General features: G+C 41.2%; 1 protein-coding gene across 1 annotated transcript in view; it reads right to left on the bottom strand.

Annotated features, from left to right (window-relative positions):
* Window positions 1-21,261, bottom strand: part of mthfd1a (methylenetetrahydrofolate dehydrogenase (NADP+ dependent) 1a, methenyltetrahydrofolate cyclohydrolase, formyltetrahydrofolate synthetase) — a 34,943-nt gene that overhangs the window by 13,186 nt on the left and 496 nt on the right. The window contains exons 3-21 of the mRNA XM_063001447.1: window positions 20,773-20,857; window positions 19,489-19,548; window positions 18,534-18,587; window positions 16,706-16,842; window positions 13,227-13,327; window positions 10,980-11,116; window positions 10,685-10,796; window positions 8,320-8,447; window positions 8,119-8,216; window positions 7,865-8,038; window positions 6,715-6,851; window positions 5,328-5,368; window positions 5,117-5,224; window positions 4,188-4,262; window positions 3,991-4,083; window positions 3,768-3,902; window positions 3,601-3,669; window positions 2,459-2,570; window positions 1,992-2,122 (exon numbers count right to left, since the gene is read on the bottom strand). Of these exons, the coding sequence (XP_062857517.1) occupies window positions 1,992-2,122; window positions 2,459-2,570; window positions 3,601-3,669; window positions 3,768-3,902; window positions 3,991-4,083; window positions 4,188-4,262; window positions 5,117-5,224; window positions 5,328-5,368; window positions 6,715-6,851; window positions 7,865-8,038; window positions 8,119-8,216; window positions 8,320-8,447; window positions 10,685-10,796; window positions 10,980-11,116; window positions 13,227-13,327; window positions 16,706-16,842; window positions 18,534-18,587; window positions 19,489-19,548; window positions 20,773-20,857 (1,987 nt within the window). The remainder of the gene's footprint in view (window positions 1-1,991; window positions 2,123-2,458; window positions 2,571-3,600; window positions 3,670-3,767; window positions 3,903-3,990; window positions 4,084-4,187; window positions 4,263-5,116; window positions 5,225-5,327; window positions 5,369-6,714; window positions 6,852-7,864; window positions 8,039-8,118; window positions 8,217-8,319; window positions 8,448-10,684; window positions 10,797-10,979; window positions 11,117-13,226; window positions 13,328-16,705; window positions 16,843-18,533; window positions 18,588-19,488; window positions 19,549-20,772; window positions 20,858-21,261) is intronic.

The raw sequence follows: 21,261 nt of genomic DNA, 5'->3' as shown, positions 1-21,261 counted from the left end.
TGTTCTTTTCCTCCTTATTCCTCACAATATAATAGAATGAATAAAATGAATTGAATGCCTTTATTTGTCATATATAAATATACAGACGTACAGGACAACAAAATTCTTTCTCTGCATATCCCAGCTTGTTTGGAAGCTGGGGTCAGCCATTGTACAGCGCCTCTGGAGCAGAGATGATTAAGGGCCTTGCTCAAGGGCCCAACAGTGGCTGCATGGCAGAGCTGGGATTCGAACTCTCAACCGTTCAGTTGATAGCCCAAAGCCCTACCCACTAGGCTACCACTGTCCCTAAATACGGTTCATTTCAGCTGGTGACAGGCTAGTCTGTCTACATTACGAAGTACATAAAGAAAACTCAAGTGTCATCGTTTGCCCATGAATTAAAAGCTTCTGGAACACGAGTGGCAGTGAATAATCAAGCAAGCTTGGCATGAACATAGTCTTAGAGAATGTGGTACAAGAAAGATGCCATTGCTGCAAAATTAGCATCATAAGGCTCAGCAGAAGTTTGTCACGTACTTTCTTTCTTGTATCGCAGCACCTACACTGAGTGTGGATACTGAGACTCATGTTTTTTGGTTTACACCTGACCTTCTGAAACATTTCCTCCATGGTGATGGTTTGACATTTATTTCTTAAACCCTGGAAATGAGACCAGTGTTCCATGGGCACAAGAATGATAAAAAATGAAATGAAATTTAGAGTAATGCTTTAATCCCTGTGCTGTTTTGATGTTGACTTTACTGCCTTGTCCTTTGAGGCCTGAGAAAGGTGTAGTTGGAGATTTTGTAAAGGGCTCACACACACACACACACACACACAGACACACACCAACAACGGACTCTTATAAAATCACTGCACAAGTGAAATGAACAAAAAAACATTGAACTCTGGACTCCTTTTAAACATGGCCAATGTTTCATTTTACTCTGACCGTATTTATATTTATATTTATATTTATTATGACTGCACTATTGTTTTCAGAGCATGCAATGTATTCTGTGCAATATCTTAAGCCACTCAGGGCATGTGCAATATCCCACTACTACCTCACTGCTGTTTTTTTAAACAATTATAGTTTAGTCTTTATTCTTTATATTTAAGATTCGTATACATACGTGTGCGTATTGTGTATTTGTATATAATGTTTTGCTTCTATTCTTACTTATTGTATGTGTAAGCACCGTTGGATTGCTACTCAATTCCGTTGTTCACTGTGCAATGACAATAAAGGCATCTTATCTTAGGACAGTCATCAGTACCCTCAATACCAGACCGAAACTAAAAACATCTATCTACAAATCTAGCATTGCTTTTAATCATGTATCTGTAGCTGGAGTCTCTGAGACCTCACACTCACTCACTCACTGTCTTAACCGCTTAAGGCCATTGCAGGGCAGACACACACACACACACATTCACCTATATGGCAATTCATGACTCCAAATAACTTCACTGCATGTTTTTGGACTGTGGGAGGAAACCGGAGCTCCCGGAAGAAACCCACGCAGACACGGGGAGAACATGCAAACTCCACACAGAAAGGACCCGGACCGCCCCGCCTGGGGATCAAACCCAGGACCTTCCTGCTGTGAAGCGACAGTGCTACCCACTGAGCCGTGACACCCCTGAGACCTCACAGAGAAGTGTATAAATAAGGGGTAGTTTGGACACAATATCAATATAAAAATATTGTTTATTTGCAGTTTCCTTAAAATTAGGGATAGTTAAGAATCAAGCTTATTGAAAGAGGCTGAGGATATTTTGTGAGCTGTTAAAGAGACTCTCGGGTCTCAGAGACCAAAACAGGACATGAAGGTTTAAAGTTAAATAGCATTATAAACTTTCTACAACACTAAATTAATGTCTATATTTCAACCAAGCACACTTTCATGAACAAAGAATTATGTTCCAGTCGTTATGTTCATTATTTGAAAGTATAAGTTAATTATGGACTCCACTGTAAATCTCTCTGAGTGAGCTGAACTCACCTGCGCGCCACGTCCGTACACTTTTAGGGCCTGGACGGTGGTCACAAAAACCAGTACGTCCGGCTGCAGACCTGAGGAGTGACATGTGACGTTGAAGAACTTGTCCATCCCAGCATGAGCTGTCTCAGTTACTGTGATGAGATGGAACAGGGGGTGAAAGAGATCAGTATGGCTAACCATGTATTAAATACCACATTAAGAGTAGGTATGCTTATATACTGCTTTTTTATGTGACTATTGTCTACCCATTTATTCACTGTGGTCAGGGTTTACAATAGTCCATCACAGGACAGTACCCACAGGAGACCCATCAGGACACCCTGCAATTAGTGACTGCAAACCCCCATTTATGGAAAAGTTGGGATATTATTATCTTGATGCAGCAGCGGACTGTGTTTACACTTATTTATCTGTTTTAAACGTCTCATTTACTGTTATTTTAAATTGAGTGACAGAGCTGATCTCACCCACAAATCCTTCAGGGCCAACCAGTTTCAGGGCTGTTTTGTCTGCCATGACGGATGGACTGCCCTGGGCATCATCAGTTAATGGACCAGCGTGAAGAAATACTGGAGTCCCCTAAGAAATGGACAGAGACGGTGACATAATGAAGTACAAATGTAGTAAATTACCAAAACTTTTGTTTAAACTGGGGGGTTTGGTTAGTGTTACATAATAGCTGAACCTCTGGCATAAATGTACTCTATTTTTTTTTTTTTTTACCATTAGAGCTACCAGCTAGTTTTGTAGGGCCTTTCTTCCTTCTCTATTTCCATCTATCCATCCATTCATCCATCTTCCTTCATTCCTTCCTTCCATCCATCCATCTACCCATCCATCCAGTCGTCATCCTTCCTTCCTTCCGTCCGTCCATCCAGCCATCCTTCCATCCATCTTCCTTCCAAATTTCCTTCCATCCGTCCATCTTTCTTCATTCTCTTCCTTCCTTCCTTCTATCCATCCATCAATCCATCTTCCTTATCTTCCTTCCTTCTCGTCTTCCTTCCTTCCACCCACCCATCCATTTACATTACATTTTCAGCATTTAGCAGATGCTTTTATCCAAAGCGACTTACACAATGAGCAATTGAGGGTTAAGGGCCTTGCTCAGGGACCCAACAGTGGCAACTTGGTGGTGGCGGGGCTTGAACCGGTAACCTTCTGTTTACTAGTCCAGTACCTTAACCACTGAGCTATCACTGGCCATCCATCCATCCTTCCATCCATCCATCCATCCTTCCATCCATCCATCCATCCATCCATCCATCTTACTTTCTTCTCGTCTTCCTTCCTTCCATACACCCATCCATTCATCCTTCCATCTTCCCTCCTTTCTTCCATCCATTCATCAATCCATCTTCCTTCTCTTCCTTCCTTCTCATCTTCCTTCCATCCATTCATCCATCTTCCCTCTTTTCTTCCATCCATTCATCCATCTTCCCTCCTTTCTTCCATCCATCCATCCATCTTCCTTCCTTTCTTCCATCCATCCATCCATCCATTTATTAATTTATTCAGCCATCCTTCCTTAAATAAATAAATAAATTAAAGGAGAAACTTGTTTTGTCCAAAAAAAAAAAACAACAAAGACACAAAAATGTATCATTACCTCCAAAGTCTGCATGAGACAAGGCTTCACGGTGTTGTTCAACAGCAGTGATAAAACACCACTAACACCCTGAAATGGCAAAATACCAGCATGTTAGCTTACATAGACCACATGAAATGACATTTCCCATTACGTTCTTATTCATGAGCACCCAGACAAATACAGACCAGGTCCTCTGTGGTTACAGGCTCTCCAGATTTGCTGTTAACAACCACCATTTTGTCCAATCTGGCCTGTAGATCGTCTGCACTGCTGCTCAGAGACACAACAGCCATGATCTCGTTCTCCAGAGAGAGCCGGTCCTGCAATTATACAGTCGGTCAGTGCTCACATAGCAATTACTGACTTTAAATAAGATAAGGAAGCTACCTCTAACACGTCGACACGTACCGTGTTGGTGTTTAAGTCCACGTCCAACTGGACGAAGCGTTCTAGCTCTTTTTGGGTTAGTGTCGAGGGGTCGGATTTGTCAATACCTAGTCTCTGCACAAATATAACACAGTCATTTACTTATTCAATGTGATATTAAACAAGGATATAGATTTTTAATATAATATAATAATAATCTCGTGTGTGTGTTGTTCCACCTGTAGCCTTTTGAGCTGATGTGGTAAGAACACTTGATGACCTTCTCTGAATGGAACCAGGAGTTCAAACATAGCCTTCAAAACACGACATTTATGGATTAACAGGAATATTCAAACCAAAACACAACACCCTCACATACACATACACACTTTAATAGATATGGTTATCTATGGACTTTTTTTTAAATTGAGTGTAGTATGATGTTTAAAGGTGATTTATATTCATCCCTTTATGTTTAAATACACATGGGACACATAGTATGTTACATGTACGGCATGTTGAGACAGACCACAGGAGGCCACAAGGTTAGACGACATTATAAAACTTTATACACTGTACAAAATCTATCTATCTATCTATCTATCTATCTATCTATCTATCTATCTATCTATCTATCTATCTATCTATCTATCTATCTATCTATCTATCTATCTATCTATCTATCTATCTATCTATCTATCTGCCTGCCTGCCTGCCTGCCTGCCTGCCTGCCTGCCTGTCTATCTGTCCGTATATCAGTCTGTCTGTATACCTCTGTCTGTCTGTCTGTCTGTCTGTCTGCCTGCCTGCCTGCCTGCCTGCCTGCCTGCCTGTCTATCTGTCCGTATATCAGTCTGTCTGTATACCTCTATCTATCTATCTATCTATCTATCTATCTATCTATCTATCTATCTATCTATCTATCTATCTATCTATCTATCTATCTATCTATCTGCCTGCCTGTCTGTCTGTCTATCTGTGCGTATATCAGTCTGTCTGTATACCTCTATCTATCTATCTGTCTGTCTGTGTCTGCCTGCCTGTCTGTCTGTCTGTCTGTCTGTCTGTCTGCAGAAGAGCTGAAACCCCAGGACTGCTATGATCTACACGTCCCTGACTGGTGTGTACGGACTTCTATCTGTACATGTTCTCAGGTGACTGAATGAACCTGGTCAGATAGTCTGGACTGATAGTAGCAGTACGTCGTGATGGTGTCCGTTATTACACCACAGGCTGCAGAAAGAGCTTCAGTGTCTCCTGAAGGTTGAAAAATGGCCTGTGGAAATAAAGCAGATGTTAACACACACACACACACACACAAACACACACACACACATTTAAAACCATGTTATAGTGAAACACTAAATAAGCTCGCTCACCTCTTCCATGGGAATCTGAGAATAAGCACCTGCAACACCTTCTGTGTAAAACATGAAAAGTCTCTTTCACAACGTCAACAACCAATCAAACGGTGCTTATTTTAGATGGTATTGTGTTGCATGAGATCACATTTTATTACAATCATCAAAAGCTTTGATTCATCACATCAGCGTTTTTCAAACTTTTTTCAAGTGTCCCACATTTTGCCTATGATTTTTTACTTACTGTACAATCTGGTCCAATGTGGTTTACAAGATGCAACATAAAGCCTCCACAAGGGGCGTCCACGTACAAATTTATTTAAATAGGAGTCGTGACCTAGTGTTTGATAAACCCTGCATTATATGTATTACAGTATACAGAATTCAGCAGTGGACAACATGATTGGCACCCTTATGCCAATATCTTCAGAAATAAGTGGACATGTACCATATAATGTTGGCAATAATGACCAATAATTATGACCACAACTGTATGGTCAAAAACATGTGTGTGGACACCTGAACCATTTAAATAAGTAGTGTTAAAATAGAGTGACCCCTGTGTGATCTTTTCAGCTATAACAGCAGCCGCTCTTCTGAAAAGGCTTCTCACAATCTCATGTCTGTGGGAATTTGTGTGGCTAGTCACTGATGCTGGTCAGGAAAGCCTCAGCTTTACATTTACATTTGCAGCAATTAGTGGACGCTTTTATCCAAAAGCAATTGAGGGTGAAGGGCCTTGCTCAAGGGCCCAACAGTGACAACTTGGTAGTGGTGGGGCTCGAACCGGCAACCTTATGATTACTAGTCCAGAACCTTAACTGCTAGGATACAACTGCCCAATTGATGTTCCAGTTCATTCCAAAGCTGTTCATCAGGGTTGATCAGGGCTCATGACGAACATAGGGGCACAGTCATGCTGGAACAGGAAAGTACCTTCCCTAAACTGTTGCCGCAAGGTCAGAAGCATATAATTTTCTTCATATAACAGATTTATAAAGGAATGTCCGAATACTTTCGCCCATTTAGTGTATATTATGAATAACATTATAATATTAGTAATTCAGTAATTGTATACACACATGGTGTCGGTACAATACAATACATTTAATGTGTCCATTCATTCATTTTCATTATCCACCCTATCCTGGTCAGAGTTGCGGTGGGTCCAGTTCCACTGGGAAACACTGGGCACAAGGCAGGAATACCCTGGACAGGATGCCAATCCATCACAGGCCTTTGGACATCCCTTCATCAGACATAGCCAATCTTGTCTGTGTAGATGCCTGGTCGGCAGATAGCACCACTGAGATTCACACCTGGATCCCAGTAAACTGACCACTAAATATAAATGCATTAAAACACCGGTGAGAATAAACACTTTAATGATTTACAACTGTCTTACTTCTGATGTGGAGACTGTATCGTGGAGAAGGTTGTTCTACACAGGCCAAAGTGTTGACCTTCATGTGGGCTCCTAAAGCATGTGCCAGTCCAAGCGTGATGGTGCTCTGGGTCTCACCCAGTGGAGTCTGGGTAATTCTGAATGTGTGATAGAGATAAACATGCAGTGGTGCATACAGGTTTACTATTAAAAAAGCTTAAGGTCTAAACTTCCAATGATATTTGAATCGTCTCCAGGCTAATAAGATAAACTCCACATTTAAAAGTGAGGAGGAATATAAACAAACAAACTGCTTCTACAGTTAAAATCACCTGGTTAAAGAGACTGTATAGTGATATAAACGGAACCAGGAGAGAAAATACATTGTAAAATGTTATCTATCTATCTGTCTGTCTGTCTGTGTCTGTCTGTCTATCTATCTGTCTATATGTCTGTCTATCTATCTGTCTGTCTGTCTGTCTGTCTGTCTGTCTGTCTGTCTCTATCTATCTATCTATCTATCTATCTATCTATCTATCTATCTATCTATCTATCTATCTATCTATCTGTCCGTCTGTCTGTCTGTCTAGCTATCTGTCTATATGTCTGTCTATATGTCTGTCTATCTGTCTGTCTGTCTGTCTATCTATCTATCTGTATGTCTGTATATATCTGTCTGTTTGTCTGGCTGTCTCTATCTATCTATCTGTCTGTCTGTCTGTCTGTCTGTGACTATCTCTATCTATCTATCTATCTATCTATCTATCTATCTATCTATCTATCTATCTATCTATCTGTCTATCTGTCTATCTATCTATCTATCTATCTATCTATCTATCTATCTATCTATCTATCTATCTATCTCTATCTGTCTGTCTGTCTTTCTATCTATCTGTCTGTCTGTCTGTCTGTCTGTCTGTCTGTCTGTCTATCTATTTATCTATCTGTCGATCTATTTGTCTGTCTGTCTGTCTGTCTGTCTATCTATCTGTCTGTCTGTCTCTATCTGTCTGTCTGTCTGTCTGTCTCTCTCTCTCTCTCTCTCTCTCTCTCTCTCTCTCTCTCTCTCTCTCTCTCTCTCTCTCTATCTATCTATCTATCTATCTATCTATCTATCTATCTATCTATCTAATGCAGTTTAGTTCTATAAAGAGATAAAAATGAAGCTTACCCAGTGACCACTATGTATTTCCCATCAGGCTGTTTGCTCAGGCGTTTTAGGACATCCAGGCTTACTTTCGCCCGGCCCCTGCCGTATGGCTCCATCTCCTTCGAGTAGAGGCCTATTTCTTTGGCCAGCTGACCGATAGGTTTCCGTGGGCGGCAGCGAGAGATCTGAGCATGACTGTGGTGAAACATTATTATCAGTATTGTCTAAAAAGCTGTTTTAGGGTTTAATGTATAATGTAAGTGATGTAAGTGAACCTTGGTTGAGGTCTCTGCTGCTTCAGCTGTGTGTAGGAAATGTTCCAACTCCCAGGTCGGTATATTTGTAGAAATTGTTTAGCACTTTTGATTGTATTCTGGGGAGGAAAAGTATTGAAATAAGAAGTGGAATAAGATCTTTTTTGAACACAAACACACATACATTTTGAATTTATTTACAGTTGAATATGGTTTCCATACCTCCATCAACATGGCTACAGTCATGGGTCCTACTCCTCCAGGAACTGGAGTGATGAATCCAGCTCGTTCTACAGCTGATGGGTAGTGAACATCACCCACCACCCGCATCCCTCCAGGTCTCCTCTTGTCTACAGGTTGTAAAAAAATAAAATAATAATTTTGCATTCTCCAATTATCCTATCACATTTCACCTGCTCTACTGCTGCTGACCTCTATAAATGAAAAGGGGTGTCCCAATACTTTTATCCATATAGTGTATGTATGTCCATAGTATGTATGTATGAAGTATGTACTGTATGTCTGTATGTGTGTATGTATGAAGTATATATGTATGTATGAAGTATGTATGAAGTATATACTGTATGTACAGTGTATCACAAAAGTGAGTACACCCCTCACATTTCTGCAGATATTTAAGTATATCTTTTCATGGGACAACACTGACAAAATGACACTTTGACACAATGAAAAGTAGTCTGTGTGCAGCTTATATAACAGTGTAAATTGATTCTTCTCTCAAAAAAACTCAATATACCAGGCCAGTGATAGCCAGTGATAGCTCAATGGTTAAGGTACTGGACTAGTAAACAGAAGGTTGCCGGTTCAAGCCCCGCCACCACCAAGTTGCCACTGTTGGGTCCCTGAGCAAGGCCCTTAACCCTCAATTGCTCATCGTGTTCTGCTCATTGTGTAAGTCGCTTTGGATAAAAGCGTCTGCTAAATGCTGAAAATGTAAATGTAAATATACAGCCATTAATGTCTAAACCACCGGCAACAAAAGTGAGTACACCCCTTAGTGAAAGTTCCTGAAGTGTCAATATTTTGTGTGGCCACCATTATTTTCCAGAACTGCCTTAACTCTCCTGGGAATGGAGTTTACCAGAGCTTCACAGGTTGCCACTGGAATGCTTTTCCACTCCTCCATGACGACATCACGGAGCTGGCGGATATTCGAGACTTTGCGCTCCTCCACCTTCCGCTTGAGGATGCCCCAAAGATGTTCTATTGGGTTTAGGTCTGGAGACATGCTTGGCCAGCCCATCACCTTTACCCTCAGCCTCTTCAATAAAGCAGTGGTCGTCTTAGAGGTGTGTTTGGGGTCATTATCATGCTGGAACACTGCCCTGCGACCCAGTTTCCGGAGGGAAGGGATCATGCTCTGCTTCAGTATTTCACAGTACATATTGGAGTTCATGTGTCCCTCAATGAAATGTAACTCCCCAACACCTGCTGCACTCATGCAGCCCCAGACCATGGCATTCCCACCACCATGCTTGACTGTAGGCATGACACACTTATCTTTGTACTCCTCACCTGATTGCCACCACACATGCTTGAGACAATCTGAACCAAACAAATTAATCTTGGTCTCATCAGACCATAGGACATGGTTCCAGTAATCCATGTCCTTTGTTGACATGTCTTCAGCAAACTGTTTGCGGGCTTTCTTGTGTAGAGACTTCAGAAGAGGCTTCCTTCTGGGGTGACAGCCATGCAGACCAATTTGATGTAGTGTGCAGCGTATGGTCTGAGCACTGACAGGCTGACCCCCCACCTTTTCAATCTCTGCAGCAATGCTGACAGCACTCCTGCGCCTATCTTTCAAAGACAGCAGTTGGCTGTGACGCTGAGCACGTGCACTCAGCTTCTTTGGACGACCAACGCGAGGTCTGTTCTGAGTGGACCCTGCTCTTTTAAAACGCTGGATGATCTTGGCCACTGTGCTGCAGCTCAGTTTCAGGGTGTTGGCAATCTTCTTGTAGCCTTGGCCATCTTCATGTAGCGCAACAATTCGTCTTTTAAGATCCTCAGAGAGTTCTTTGCCATGAGGTGCCATGTTGGAACTTTCAGTGACCAGTATGAGAGAGTGTGAGAGCTGTACTACTAAATTGAACACACCTGCTCCTTATGCACACCTGAGACCTAGTAACACTAACAAATCACATGACATTTTGGAGGGAAAATGACAAGCAGTGCTCAATTTGGACATTTAGGGGTGTAGTCTCTTAGGGGTGTACTCACTTTTGTTGCCGGTGGTTTAGACATTAATGGCTGTATATTGAGTTATTTTGAGGGAAGAATAAATTTACACTGTTATATAAGCTGCACACAGACTACTTTTCATTGTGTCAAAGTGTCATTTTGTCAGTGTTGTCCCATGAAAAGATATACTTAAATATCTGCAGAAATGTGAGGGGTGTACTCACTTTTGTGATACACTGTATATATGTATGAAGTATACATTATATGTATATATGTTTGTATGTATGAAGTATATATGTATATATGTTTGTATGTATGAAGTATATATGTACGTATATTGGACTGTAAAATAATAATATAAAGAGGAAAGAAAACAAGAGACCTGGGATGTAATTGATGCCAACATCAATGACCACCGCTCCCTCTTTTATCCACTCGCCTTTTACCATCTCTGCTCTTCCGGTGCCCACCACTAAGACATCTGCCCTGCCCACCTACAGAGCAAACAACTGGCAATGACTTATGGCTGGCTGACTTATCAACAAACAAACAAACACAAAACAAGACAGTGAAGCTGTAATTTCAGGCTGTGGAGTAATAACACAGCCGTTATTATTACACACATGCAGGAGCAAAGCAAAATGAAAGAATATGTGAAGATAAGGAGGTGATATTACATGTGCAGCAAGATCTGGAGTCCTGGAGTGGCAGCTGGTGACGGTGACATGGTTCCATAAAAGGAGATCATGCATAGGTGCGCCAACAATCTTACTGCGCCCGATCACCACGGCATTCGTACCAGACAATGAAACGCCTGCATGCAAACATAACAATGTAGGTTAATGTCCTGCTTCCAAGATCTGAACTCTTAATCCGGTTTCCAACTAAATTCTCAGCTGCTACCCTCAGGTTCTTTTTTTGTTTTAATGTTGGCTGCCAAGTGGCACAGAGGTTCACCCTATCTTCATCTTCATTGCAGGTTTAAATCCTGAAAATGCCACAGCCATTCATGGCCTGGATTGCAAGGGAGCTTAAATAAAGTCGCTTTTTTGACAGAAAGGATGGCATTTCATCATGATCAGTTAAAGAGAAACCATTCAGGTTCAACTGCTTTTTTGTCATTATATTCACCAAATAGGCAAAAGTATCCATAGCCATTACCTTGTAATTGTTAGTTGCTAACAATTAGTTGCTATAACAGCCTCTACTCTTTTGGGATGGCTTTTTACAATGTAGTATTCATTTACTGCAGTTAAGTCTGTGTCTGTACACAGAAATGGTGAGGGCTACACACAAGGACGGATTAAGGATAGTCTGGGCCCCTGGGCAAAGAGCGGCGCCCCCCCCCAAAAACATAAATAAATTAATACATTAAACAACCTGTCAATAACTAACCCTAACACAAGAATCTATTTTATATAAGTTTCTTTCTACTCTTCTTTCTTGCAAAGTCATCCACTAATTAATCAAAATTAAGCTGTCTGACCAAATCTGATTCAATGGCCAGAAGTGACAGTGAGTTCAGGCGGTTTTGGCGCATCCTAATCCTGAATGAAATATGAAATATGGTAGCTTGCCTGGCAATTTGTAGGTCCCTAGAAAGTGAAGGAGCCATGGTAAACGACTTCTATGGAAGTCAAGGGCCCCATAGCAGGGGCCCTCGTGATCAAGGGCCCTCTAATGGTATGCCCTGCTCTTCTCTAGGGCCCCCTGGTAGGGGCTCTCATAACCAGGGCCCTCTAAAAATATGCCCCCCTCTTTCCTAGGACCCCTAATAGCCAGAAGTCGAAGTCAGAGCAGTGCCACAACGCCTCATCCATTTTCATAAGGGGCCCAAAAGCATGGCTAGGGCCCAAAAGCATGACTAGGGCCCAAAAGCATGGCTAGGGCCCAAAAGCATGGCTAGGGCCCCCAAAAGCATGGCTAGGGCCCCCAAGAGGCCCTGGGGTCAAAGTCCCTAATAGTCAGAGGATCCTTAAAATGGAGGGCCCTCGGAAATAAAAATATATTGTATCATAAATGTTGATAGGCATCGCAAAATGTTTTGGGCCAGGGCCCCCCCGACCTTAAGGGCCCCTGGGCGCTGGCCCCACTGGCCCGGTCAGTAATCCAGCCATGGCTACACAGAGGGAGGTGAGGGCATGTGCTTTCTCCAAAGAGCCAGGTAAAATGCATATTTTCAAATTTGCAATGTCATAATTTATCTTAACTCACTCAAAGATAGAAACTATTTAGATATTTGTTATATTTTACAAATGTGATCTCTTGGTTTATCAAAATTATAAAGTATCACTATTTGATAAGGGATACAGAAGTACTATTGCTCCCACCTAAAGAACAGGGTGGGATAAGTAAATCAATAAATAAATATGCTCTTGTGAACTACCTGTCATGGGTGATTAACAAATAAGCAATACTGTTGTACCTCACAGGTACCCATGAAATCTCTCATTTTCATTTTGCCTGAAGCATCATACCTGAAGCAGCCTTTCAGCTTTTTACTACCATGACAATTACTGCTCTCACATAAATCAGTCTGTGGCTGAGCAATTATTTTTGTTTGTTTGATCTCCTGACAGCAGTTATAATTTAAAATACTGGTGCAGTGTCGAGTTTTTAAGCAGACTGGTTTGTTAGATCTATCTATCTATCTATCTATCTATCTATCTATCTATCTATCTATCTATCTATCTATCTATCTATCTATCTATCTATCTATCTATCTATCTATCTATCTATCTATCCATCCATCCATCCATCCATCCATCCATCCATCCATCCATCCATCCATCCATCCATCCATCCATCCATCCATCCATCCATCCATCCATCCATCCATCTATCTATCTATCTATCTATCTAATCTGTCTGTCTGTCATGGAAAAATATATTATCAAAATATTGTTCAAAATACCGTCTCTCACCCGTTTGTCTGATGAGTTTCATTACCCCGTTGGGTGTGCAGGGCATGAAGCAATTTTTTAGATCTCCACGAGCCAGTTTTCCTGCACTAACACTGCTCAACCTGCAAGAGGATTACAAACATCATAACAGCACATGTATGTTAAAATAAACTCTGTATCACCAGTGTACAGCAAAAACCTCAAAACTTACACTTTAGCTTATACACATTTTTTACTTAAAGTGTGCTTCAGCTTTTTAATTTTTAAATGTTTATTGTTCTAACATTCCTAAATATGTTTTATCAGATTAATACTTGTTGACTTGGAGGGCTGTTCAAGTACACTGGTACCTTGTAACGCAACGTCTTCTAAACTTAAAATCTTTGAAACTCACCGCCCTTCGTCGAGATATTTTTACCCTTAAACTCAACGTTTCCCCTTAAACTGGACATGTTCAGTTTGTTTTTTAAACATTTATTTATTTAATTTCAACTTAACAATGAACTGCTGCTTTGTTCAGCGCTCGGCTTGAGCGGTGCAGTAAAACATCATTAAAGTGTGAATATGAGACGAATCTGCATTTGTGTGGAATAACCGTCAAGTCCAGTCTGAAAGCTCCACATGTATCTGTGTTTATCTGGATTTTCCTCCCTGTTTCACTTTTAAACTTGTGTTACAGCTTGAGGTTCTGAGAAATTCTAAGAACCAGAATCAGCTTTTTATTTCAGTGTTTTTATATTATATTTGTGTTATTTTCAGTGTATAAGTGTAAAAAACAACCTCATTATTTTACAAAAGCATAAAATATATGCTAAGTCCACGGGACCATGAAACACATTACCAGGGTTTCCCATTCATCCTTATGGGAAAAAATACCTTGATACTCAACGTTTTTTTAACTTAACGCCACTCCCAGAACCGATTAACGTTGAGTTTCAAGGTACCACTGTATTTTAAACACTTTAAGACCCTCCTAGCTTGTATATCTATAGCAGCAGCAACTCATACTCAAGGCTTTTCACAAGATTTTGTCTGTCTTTGTGTCTGTGGGAATTTGTGCCTATCTAAAATAACTAACAGAAAGGCGTGGCTCATGAGAAACAATCCAATGCTGCAATAATAAAGTCGATTTTAAAGTGCACCTAAAATTCTCCACTTGTTATTTATAATTTTACTTGCAGCCCATCAGTATGTGCTTACATGTTTTTAAGGTAGTAAAAGTAAAAAAGAATTCATAATAATGAATTAAGAATCATAATAAATAACTCATCATAATGGTTATTACGTGTAAGACCACAGTTGCTCTGGCACACAAACCCGTCTCTATTTGTCACTTCAACCTGGAAACTCTAGCAGCTGTGCAAGCAAATGAACTTTTATAGTCACTATGTCCAGCCAAAATTAATATTTACGCTACACCTACACCACCAGCCCCAGTGTTTACAGATACAGTACTGTGAATAAGTATTCACGTCCTCTTTGTTTGATGTAATGTTGCAGATTTTTCACACTAAATGTATTGAGTTCCTCATATAACATGTAATATAAGGAAAAGGTTGTGCAACACATATACAATCCATATAAATGTGTAATAACAGATTGTGCCACTTTATGCAGTAAGAACTGCAACTAAACACTTCTGATAAGTGAAGATTAGTGTATTACAACACTGTGGAGAAATTCTGGTGCAGTCTTCTCAGCAGAATTTGTTTAAATTCAACCACATTGGAGGATTTATAAGCATGAATTGTCTCTTTAAGGCCCCATCACAGCTTCTCCATAGATTTCAAGTCAGTGTTTTGACTAGGCTATTCCAGAACCTTATTTATTCATTCATTCATTCATTCATTCATTTATTTATTTATTTATGACCAGGCTATTCCAGAACCTGGAGTTATCGATGCACTCTTGGAGGTATTTTACTTGATTAACCATTTTATAAAGACTGTTCATGGTCCACGATTTCCTGTTTTGCAGATAATTGCCCTCAGTGTGGTTCACTAGAGTCCAGGAGTTTTAAAAATGGTTCTTACTACACTGACAAAAATAGCTAAATACGTTTTCATGGCACCGTATCTGTAAGAGCAGGGCTGAGATCATACATCAGTTTCAGAGAAATGAAAACCTCCTTTGACTGACTGGTTCCTTCTGTCTGATTTAGAGAGGTAACAGATGGAATGAGCTTGTTCCTGCTCAGTATAACGTAACCTACTTTCTGCCCACTGTTTAGATTACAGAAACAGTAAAACAGGTCTAGTTCTACCAGCATGTCAGCACTGCACTCATTAGGATTAAATAAAAAGGTAATGAGTTCCAGGTCTTTTTTTTTAGATAACCAGGGGTGCCGTATAGAGGGGAAAAGTTCATTCAAAGTGTTCTAAAAGATCTTTTGGGTGGCACGGTGGCTTAGTGAGTAGCACTGTCGCCTCACAGCAAGAAGGTCCTGGGTTCGATCCCCAGGTGAGGCGGTCCGGGTCCTTTCTGTGTGGAGTTCACATGTTCTCCCCGTGTCTGTGTGGGTTTCCTTCCACAGTACAAGGACGTGCAATTGAGGTGAATTGGAGATACAAAACTGTCCATGAGTGTCTGACAATAAACCTGTAAACTGATGAATCTTGTGTAACAAATAACCACCATTTCTGTCATGAATGTAACCAAAGTGTGTAAAATATGACGTTAAAATCCTAATAAATAAATATAAATAAATATAATCTCTTTTTGCAGTATTAAAGTATTAAACTATCGACATTAATAGAATATTTTATTTGAAACTAACTTTCAGAGAGCCTCTATATCTACCCCCAACCTTCCTGAGGAGTGACATTTTAACAAAATCTGGTTGACAAAAATGAATTTTTACCATTAAATTAGATTTAAACCATAAAAGAAACTGCAACAAAATTTTTGTATGGGCCAGCGGACGGCCCCGCTATCCGTAAGAAATATTTAGAATCTAATTTTACACCATTTTTTTTAGCTCAACATGCAAGCCAAGTAATTATTTATATTTCTAAAAATACGGAAACATGTAACTCAATCAATCAATTTCCTCGGCTGCTCCCGTTAGGGGCCGGTGGATCGTGGTTCCGCATTATTGATTTGCCACGTTTTTTACACCGGATGCCCTTCCTGACATAACCCTCCCTATTTATCCGGGCTTGGGATTGGCCCTGCAATGCATTGGTTTATGCATCCTAGTGCCAAGGTACCTATAGGACAATTCAGTGTCTCCAATTAGCCTGGCTGCATGTTTTTGGACTGTGGGAGGAAACCGGAGCACCCGGAGGAAACCCACACAGACACAGGGAGAACATGCAAACTCCGCACAGAAAGGACCCTGACCGCCCCGCCTGGGGATTGAACCCAGGACATTTTTGCTGTGAGGCAACAGTGCTACCCACTTAGCCACCGTGCCGCCCCAAATATGTAACTTACTATTTTAATGAAAATGCAGCTTTAGGAAATGTGTCTGTTTACTAAAGATATAAAGACCGTCTCACCCGTCCACATCCTTCTCTGGAGCCACAGCATTAGTGACTTTTTCTGTGTCTATAAAGTTAACGGAGTCCAGCGGTAACTGAACGATCAGCCCGTGCACTTCAGGGTTCTCATTAAACATAGAAATGCTTTGCAACACCTAAAAAAGATTGTTGTACAGTCAAAATGATAAAGATGCACTTTTATATCAGCATTTCTGTTCCATATGTTGCCACCAAAGTACAGAATAAATGGGTAAAGAAAGATAATGAGTGCAGATGCTACGGGGCATTTTACCAGTATGTTTTCACTTGTTTACACTTGTCCCCTCAGAGAAGGGTTACTGCAAATCAATGAAAAGTTATCCTGACTAATAACCTGATCAATATGATAAAACATTTGGAACTGTTTATTTGAATAAACAAATATCTGAACCGATCCGATTTTTTATTCCCTTAATCGATCCCTTATTCTCATGCGCAAAGTAACCCACTGCCGAGGTGGCCAGAGAAACAAAAAATTTATTTAAACTAATTTAAAAAGTAGTGAAGGGCACTCAGGTACTGCAGCGGTAAAAACACGCTAGCACACTAGAGCTGGGATTTCGAATACATCGTTTCGAATCTCAGCTCTGCCATCCGGCTGGGCTGGGCGGCTACATGAACAACGATTGGCTGTTGTTCACACAGGGTAGGTAAGCCGGAATGGTGCAGCTACGACCTATGCTGGCTGATTGATGCCACCTGCCCAGAGTCGAAGACTGTGGAGAGAGTGTGGCTCTCTGTACACAAAGCTGATCCACATATGAACTCGCCTCGTGCAGGTGAAAAGATGCAGTCGGCTACTGCACACGTGTCGGAGGGGGCGTGTGTCAGTTGCGATGCTCCTCAGTCAGCAGTGGAGGGTCGTATCGGTACAGAGGAAGCGTAATGCAATCAGGGTAATTGGCTAACTAGGCTAACTAGTTTAGGGAGAAAATTGGGGGGAAAAAAGTAGTGAGTAAATTTGAAAGAAAAGGTGACACATGTTTAGAAGGTATTTATTTTTAAAAAGTAGGCACTCGGGTGTCTCAGCAGTAAATTTATTTAGCCCGCTACCACTGAAATCCAGGGTTTAATCCTCAGTGGTGCTATCTGCCAGTCTGGCATCAACATACAGACATGATTGACTATGTCTGGGAGGGAAGGAGAGGGCAGGTGTGTGGCCAAGGCCCCGAGATGGATTGGCATCCAGTTCGAGGTGTGTTACTGCACTGTGGGGAAATCCTGACCAGGATAAAGAGGTGGTAAACCATGTAAAAAAGAAAAGAAAATCTTATATATAATAATATAATATAATAATAAGTTATTTACAAGAAAAAAACATAGCAATCTAATTTTTGCTAAACATCTATAGTAGCTCAGAATTAAATAAAATGAAACTGATGGTTACAAATTTTTTTAAAAAGATTAGATTAGTCTGGATTCACATCCACAGAGCATGAGGAGTCGATCACTAAATAATTCAGTTAAATATGAACATTTTGTACGTATAGGCTCTGACCTTTGCAGGTGTAAAAATCTAAACCTCCAGTTGCTCATTACTACCATCATGAAAGTGAAGAGATGTGCTTCAGAAGTCATGTTTCATCCCTCCAGAATTTGCACAATTTATGCCAAGGCACACTGAAGCTGTTCTTGTAGCTCATCTTTTCTTCTCGTCTCTTTTTTTTGTGACCACTGTGTATTTATGTAGAGTTTAATTGTGGGTGTTTTTATTGTAAGTTGGTTATATTACAATATACATTTCTGATACACCCCTGGGTTCTAAAATGCTGAACAATATTTAATTCTTCTGAGTTTATGTACTTGCCTCATCTTCTGTCGCAGTCTTTGGAAGCCTGATGTGGTTTGCATTAATTCCAATCTAAAAGAAAAAAAAAAGGAAGAAAGTGAAATGTATAGTGAGGTCACATCTGAATGTATTTGTTAAACTTAATTCATAATCATGTGTGTAGATTTGGGAGCCAGCTTTCAATTTTCTGGGAGAGCCTTCCTTTAGAATTTGGATTGATTATTATTTGGATTTACTTCCATCCAGCCACAATAGCATTAATTCAGTTTAAGTCAGACAGTGATGCTGGACAATAAAGCCGGTTTGTGGTGCAATTTTAATTTATTTCAGTGGATGATTTTGGGGCCAGACCTTTGTTCAGTCATATCAAGTTCTTCCACATCAGACTTGGCAAACTATTTATTTAACGGGATTGCTTTGTGCATGGGGTGCATTACATTGGTACAAGAAAATATCTAATTCTGAAAGCACACAACGGCGGCACGCTGGCTAAGCATATAGCACTGTCGCCTCACAGCAAGAAGGTCATGGGTTTGATCCCCAGGAGGGGCGGTCCGGGTCCTTTCTGTGAAGAGTTTGCATGTTCTCCCCGTGTCTATGTGGGTTTCCTCCGGGAGCTCCGGTTTCCTTCCACAGTCCAAAAACATGCAGCCAGGTTAATTGGAGACACTGAATTGCCCTATAGGTGAATGGGTGTGTGTATGTGTGTGTGTGTATGTATGTGTGTCTGCCCTGCGATGGACTGGCGCCCCATCCAGGGTGTTACTGTGTGCCTTGCGCCCATTGAAAAGCTGGGATTGGCTCCAGCACCCCCTCGCGACCCCCTCCCTTCTATTGCCAGTGTTTGGTCTCAGGAGACTAAATGTTTTTGCTTGATGCAGCTCTTAACAATGATCGGTTAAAACAGCTGAACAGAGCGATTAAAAGATGGGTCAGTATGTTTAAGCAAGTGTTCTGAAGGGTCCCATCCTACCTTCGCTGCTGCCTTTAACTTCATACTGATGTAAAGATTGGAATCATCTCTGTCCCCAACCTAAAATGTACAAGTGAAATTGCAGTCACGATACTGACGTCAAAAAAACAAAAGATACTCTAACAGTTTACAGTCCAGATACACTATATGGCCAAATGTATGTGGACACCATCCACAGCCATTACAATAAAGTTAGCCCTCCCTTTGCGACTATAATAACCTTCTGATGTGTGTCTGTAGATTGAAGGCTTGGCTTACAATCTACACCGATCAACCATAACATTAAAACCACCTTCTTGTTTCTACACTCACTGTCCATTTTATCAGCTCCACTTACCATATAGAAGCACTTTGTAGTTCTACAATTACTGACTGTAGTCCATCTGTTTCTCTGCATGCTTTGTTAGCCCCCTTTCACCCTGTTCTTCAATGGTCAGGACTCTCCCAGGACCACTACAGAGCAGGTATTATGGTGGTGGATCATTCTCAGCACTGCAGTGACACTGACATGGTGGTGGTGTGTTAGTGTGTGTTGTGCTGGTATGAGTGGATCAGACACAGCAGCGCTGATGGAGTTTTTAAACACCTCATTGTCACTGCTGCACTGAGAATAGTCCACCAACCAATAATATCCAGCCAACAGCGCCCCGTGGGCAGCGTCCTGTGACCACTGATGAAGGTCTAGAAGATGACCGACTCAAACAGCAGCAATAGATGAGCGATCGTCTCTGACTTTACATCTACAAGGTGGACCAGCTAGGTAGGAGTGTCTAATAGAGTGGACAGTGAGTGGACACGGTATTTAAAAACTCCAGCAGTGCTGCTGTGTCTGATCCACTCATACCAGCACAACACACACTAACACACCCCCACCCAAGAAGGATGGGCCCTGCTGAGTCTGGTTCCTCTCAAGGTTTCTTCCTGTAATTTTCAGGGAGTTTTTCCTTGCCACATATATATATATATATAAATAAAGTTGACTTGACTTGACTTGACACCATGTCAGTGTCACTGCAGTGCTGAGAATGATCCACCACCCAAATAATACCTGCTCTGTGGTGGTCCTGACCATTGAAGAACAGGGTGAAAGGGGGCTAACAATTAATCCTAAAGGTGTACATACAGTGAGGCTAAACAGGCCACTTGTGACTTGTGTTCCTTCACACCAAACTTTTAAAAACATGTCTTTATGGACCTGGCATAAGAACAACAGAAAAAAATATGTATAAAAATACCTTTTTTTATCAGTGGCATAAATAAAGAACAGAGGAAGTAAAGACTAACTTGTAGCACCACCAGGCCTGGTCGAAATCCAGAAAACTGACCCGACATCTCCTCCACATCCTTTTTCAGATGCTCCATCATCTGTCTGCAGGAAAAGAGAAAGTGAGTAGACTGGCGGTGATAGCAGAAGTTTGCAGGTTTGAGCCCCACCACTGTCACCCTTCACTCTCAATTGCTGGGAACGTAACCTTACATTTCTTGCATTACATTTATTCATAATTGTAAGTGACTTTACAAGCTCTATATATATTTGGATTCAGGGCGGCACGGTGGCTAAGTGTGTAGCACTGTCGCCTCACAGCAAGAAGGTCCTGGGTTCGATCCCCAGGTGGGGCGGTCCGGGTCCTTTCTGTGTGAGGTTTGCATGTTCTCCCCTTGTCTGCATGGGTTTCCTCCGGGTGCTCCGGTTTCCTCCCACAGTCCATGCAGCCAGGCTAATTGGAGACACTGAATTGTCCTATAGGTACCCAGCCGCTAGGATGCATAAAC

Source organism: Trichomycterus rosablanca, chromosome 9, assembly GCF_030014385.1.
Source record: "Trichomycterus rosablanca isolate fTriRos1 chromosome 9, fTriRos1.hap1, whole genome shotgun sequence".
NCBI classification, from domain to species: Eukaryota; Metazoa; Chordata; class Actinopteri; order Siluriformes; family Trichomycteridae; genus Trichomycterus; species Trichomycterus rosablanca.
This window is presented reverse-complemented; position numbering and strand designations above follow the sequence as displayed.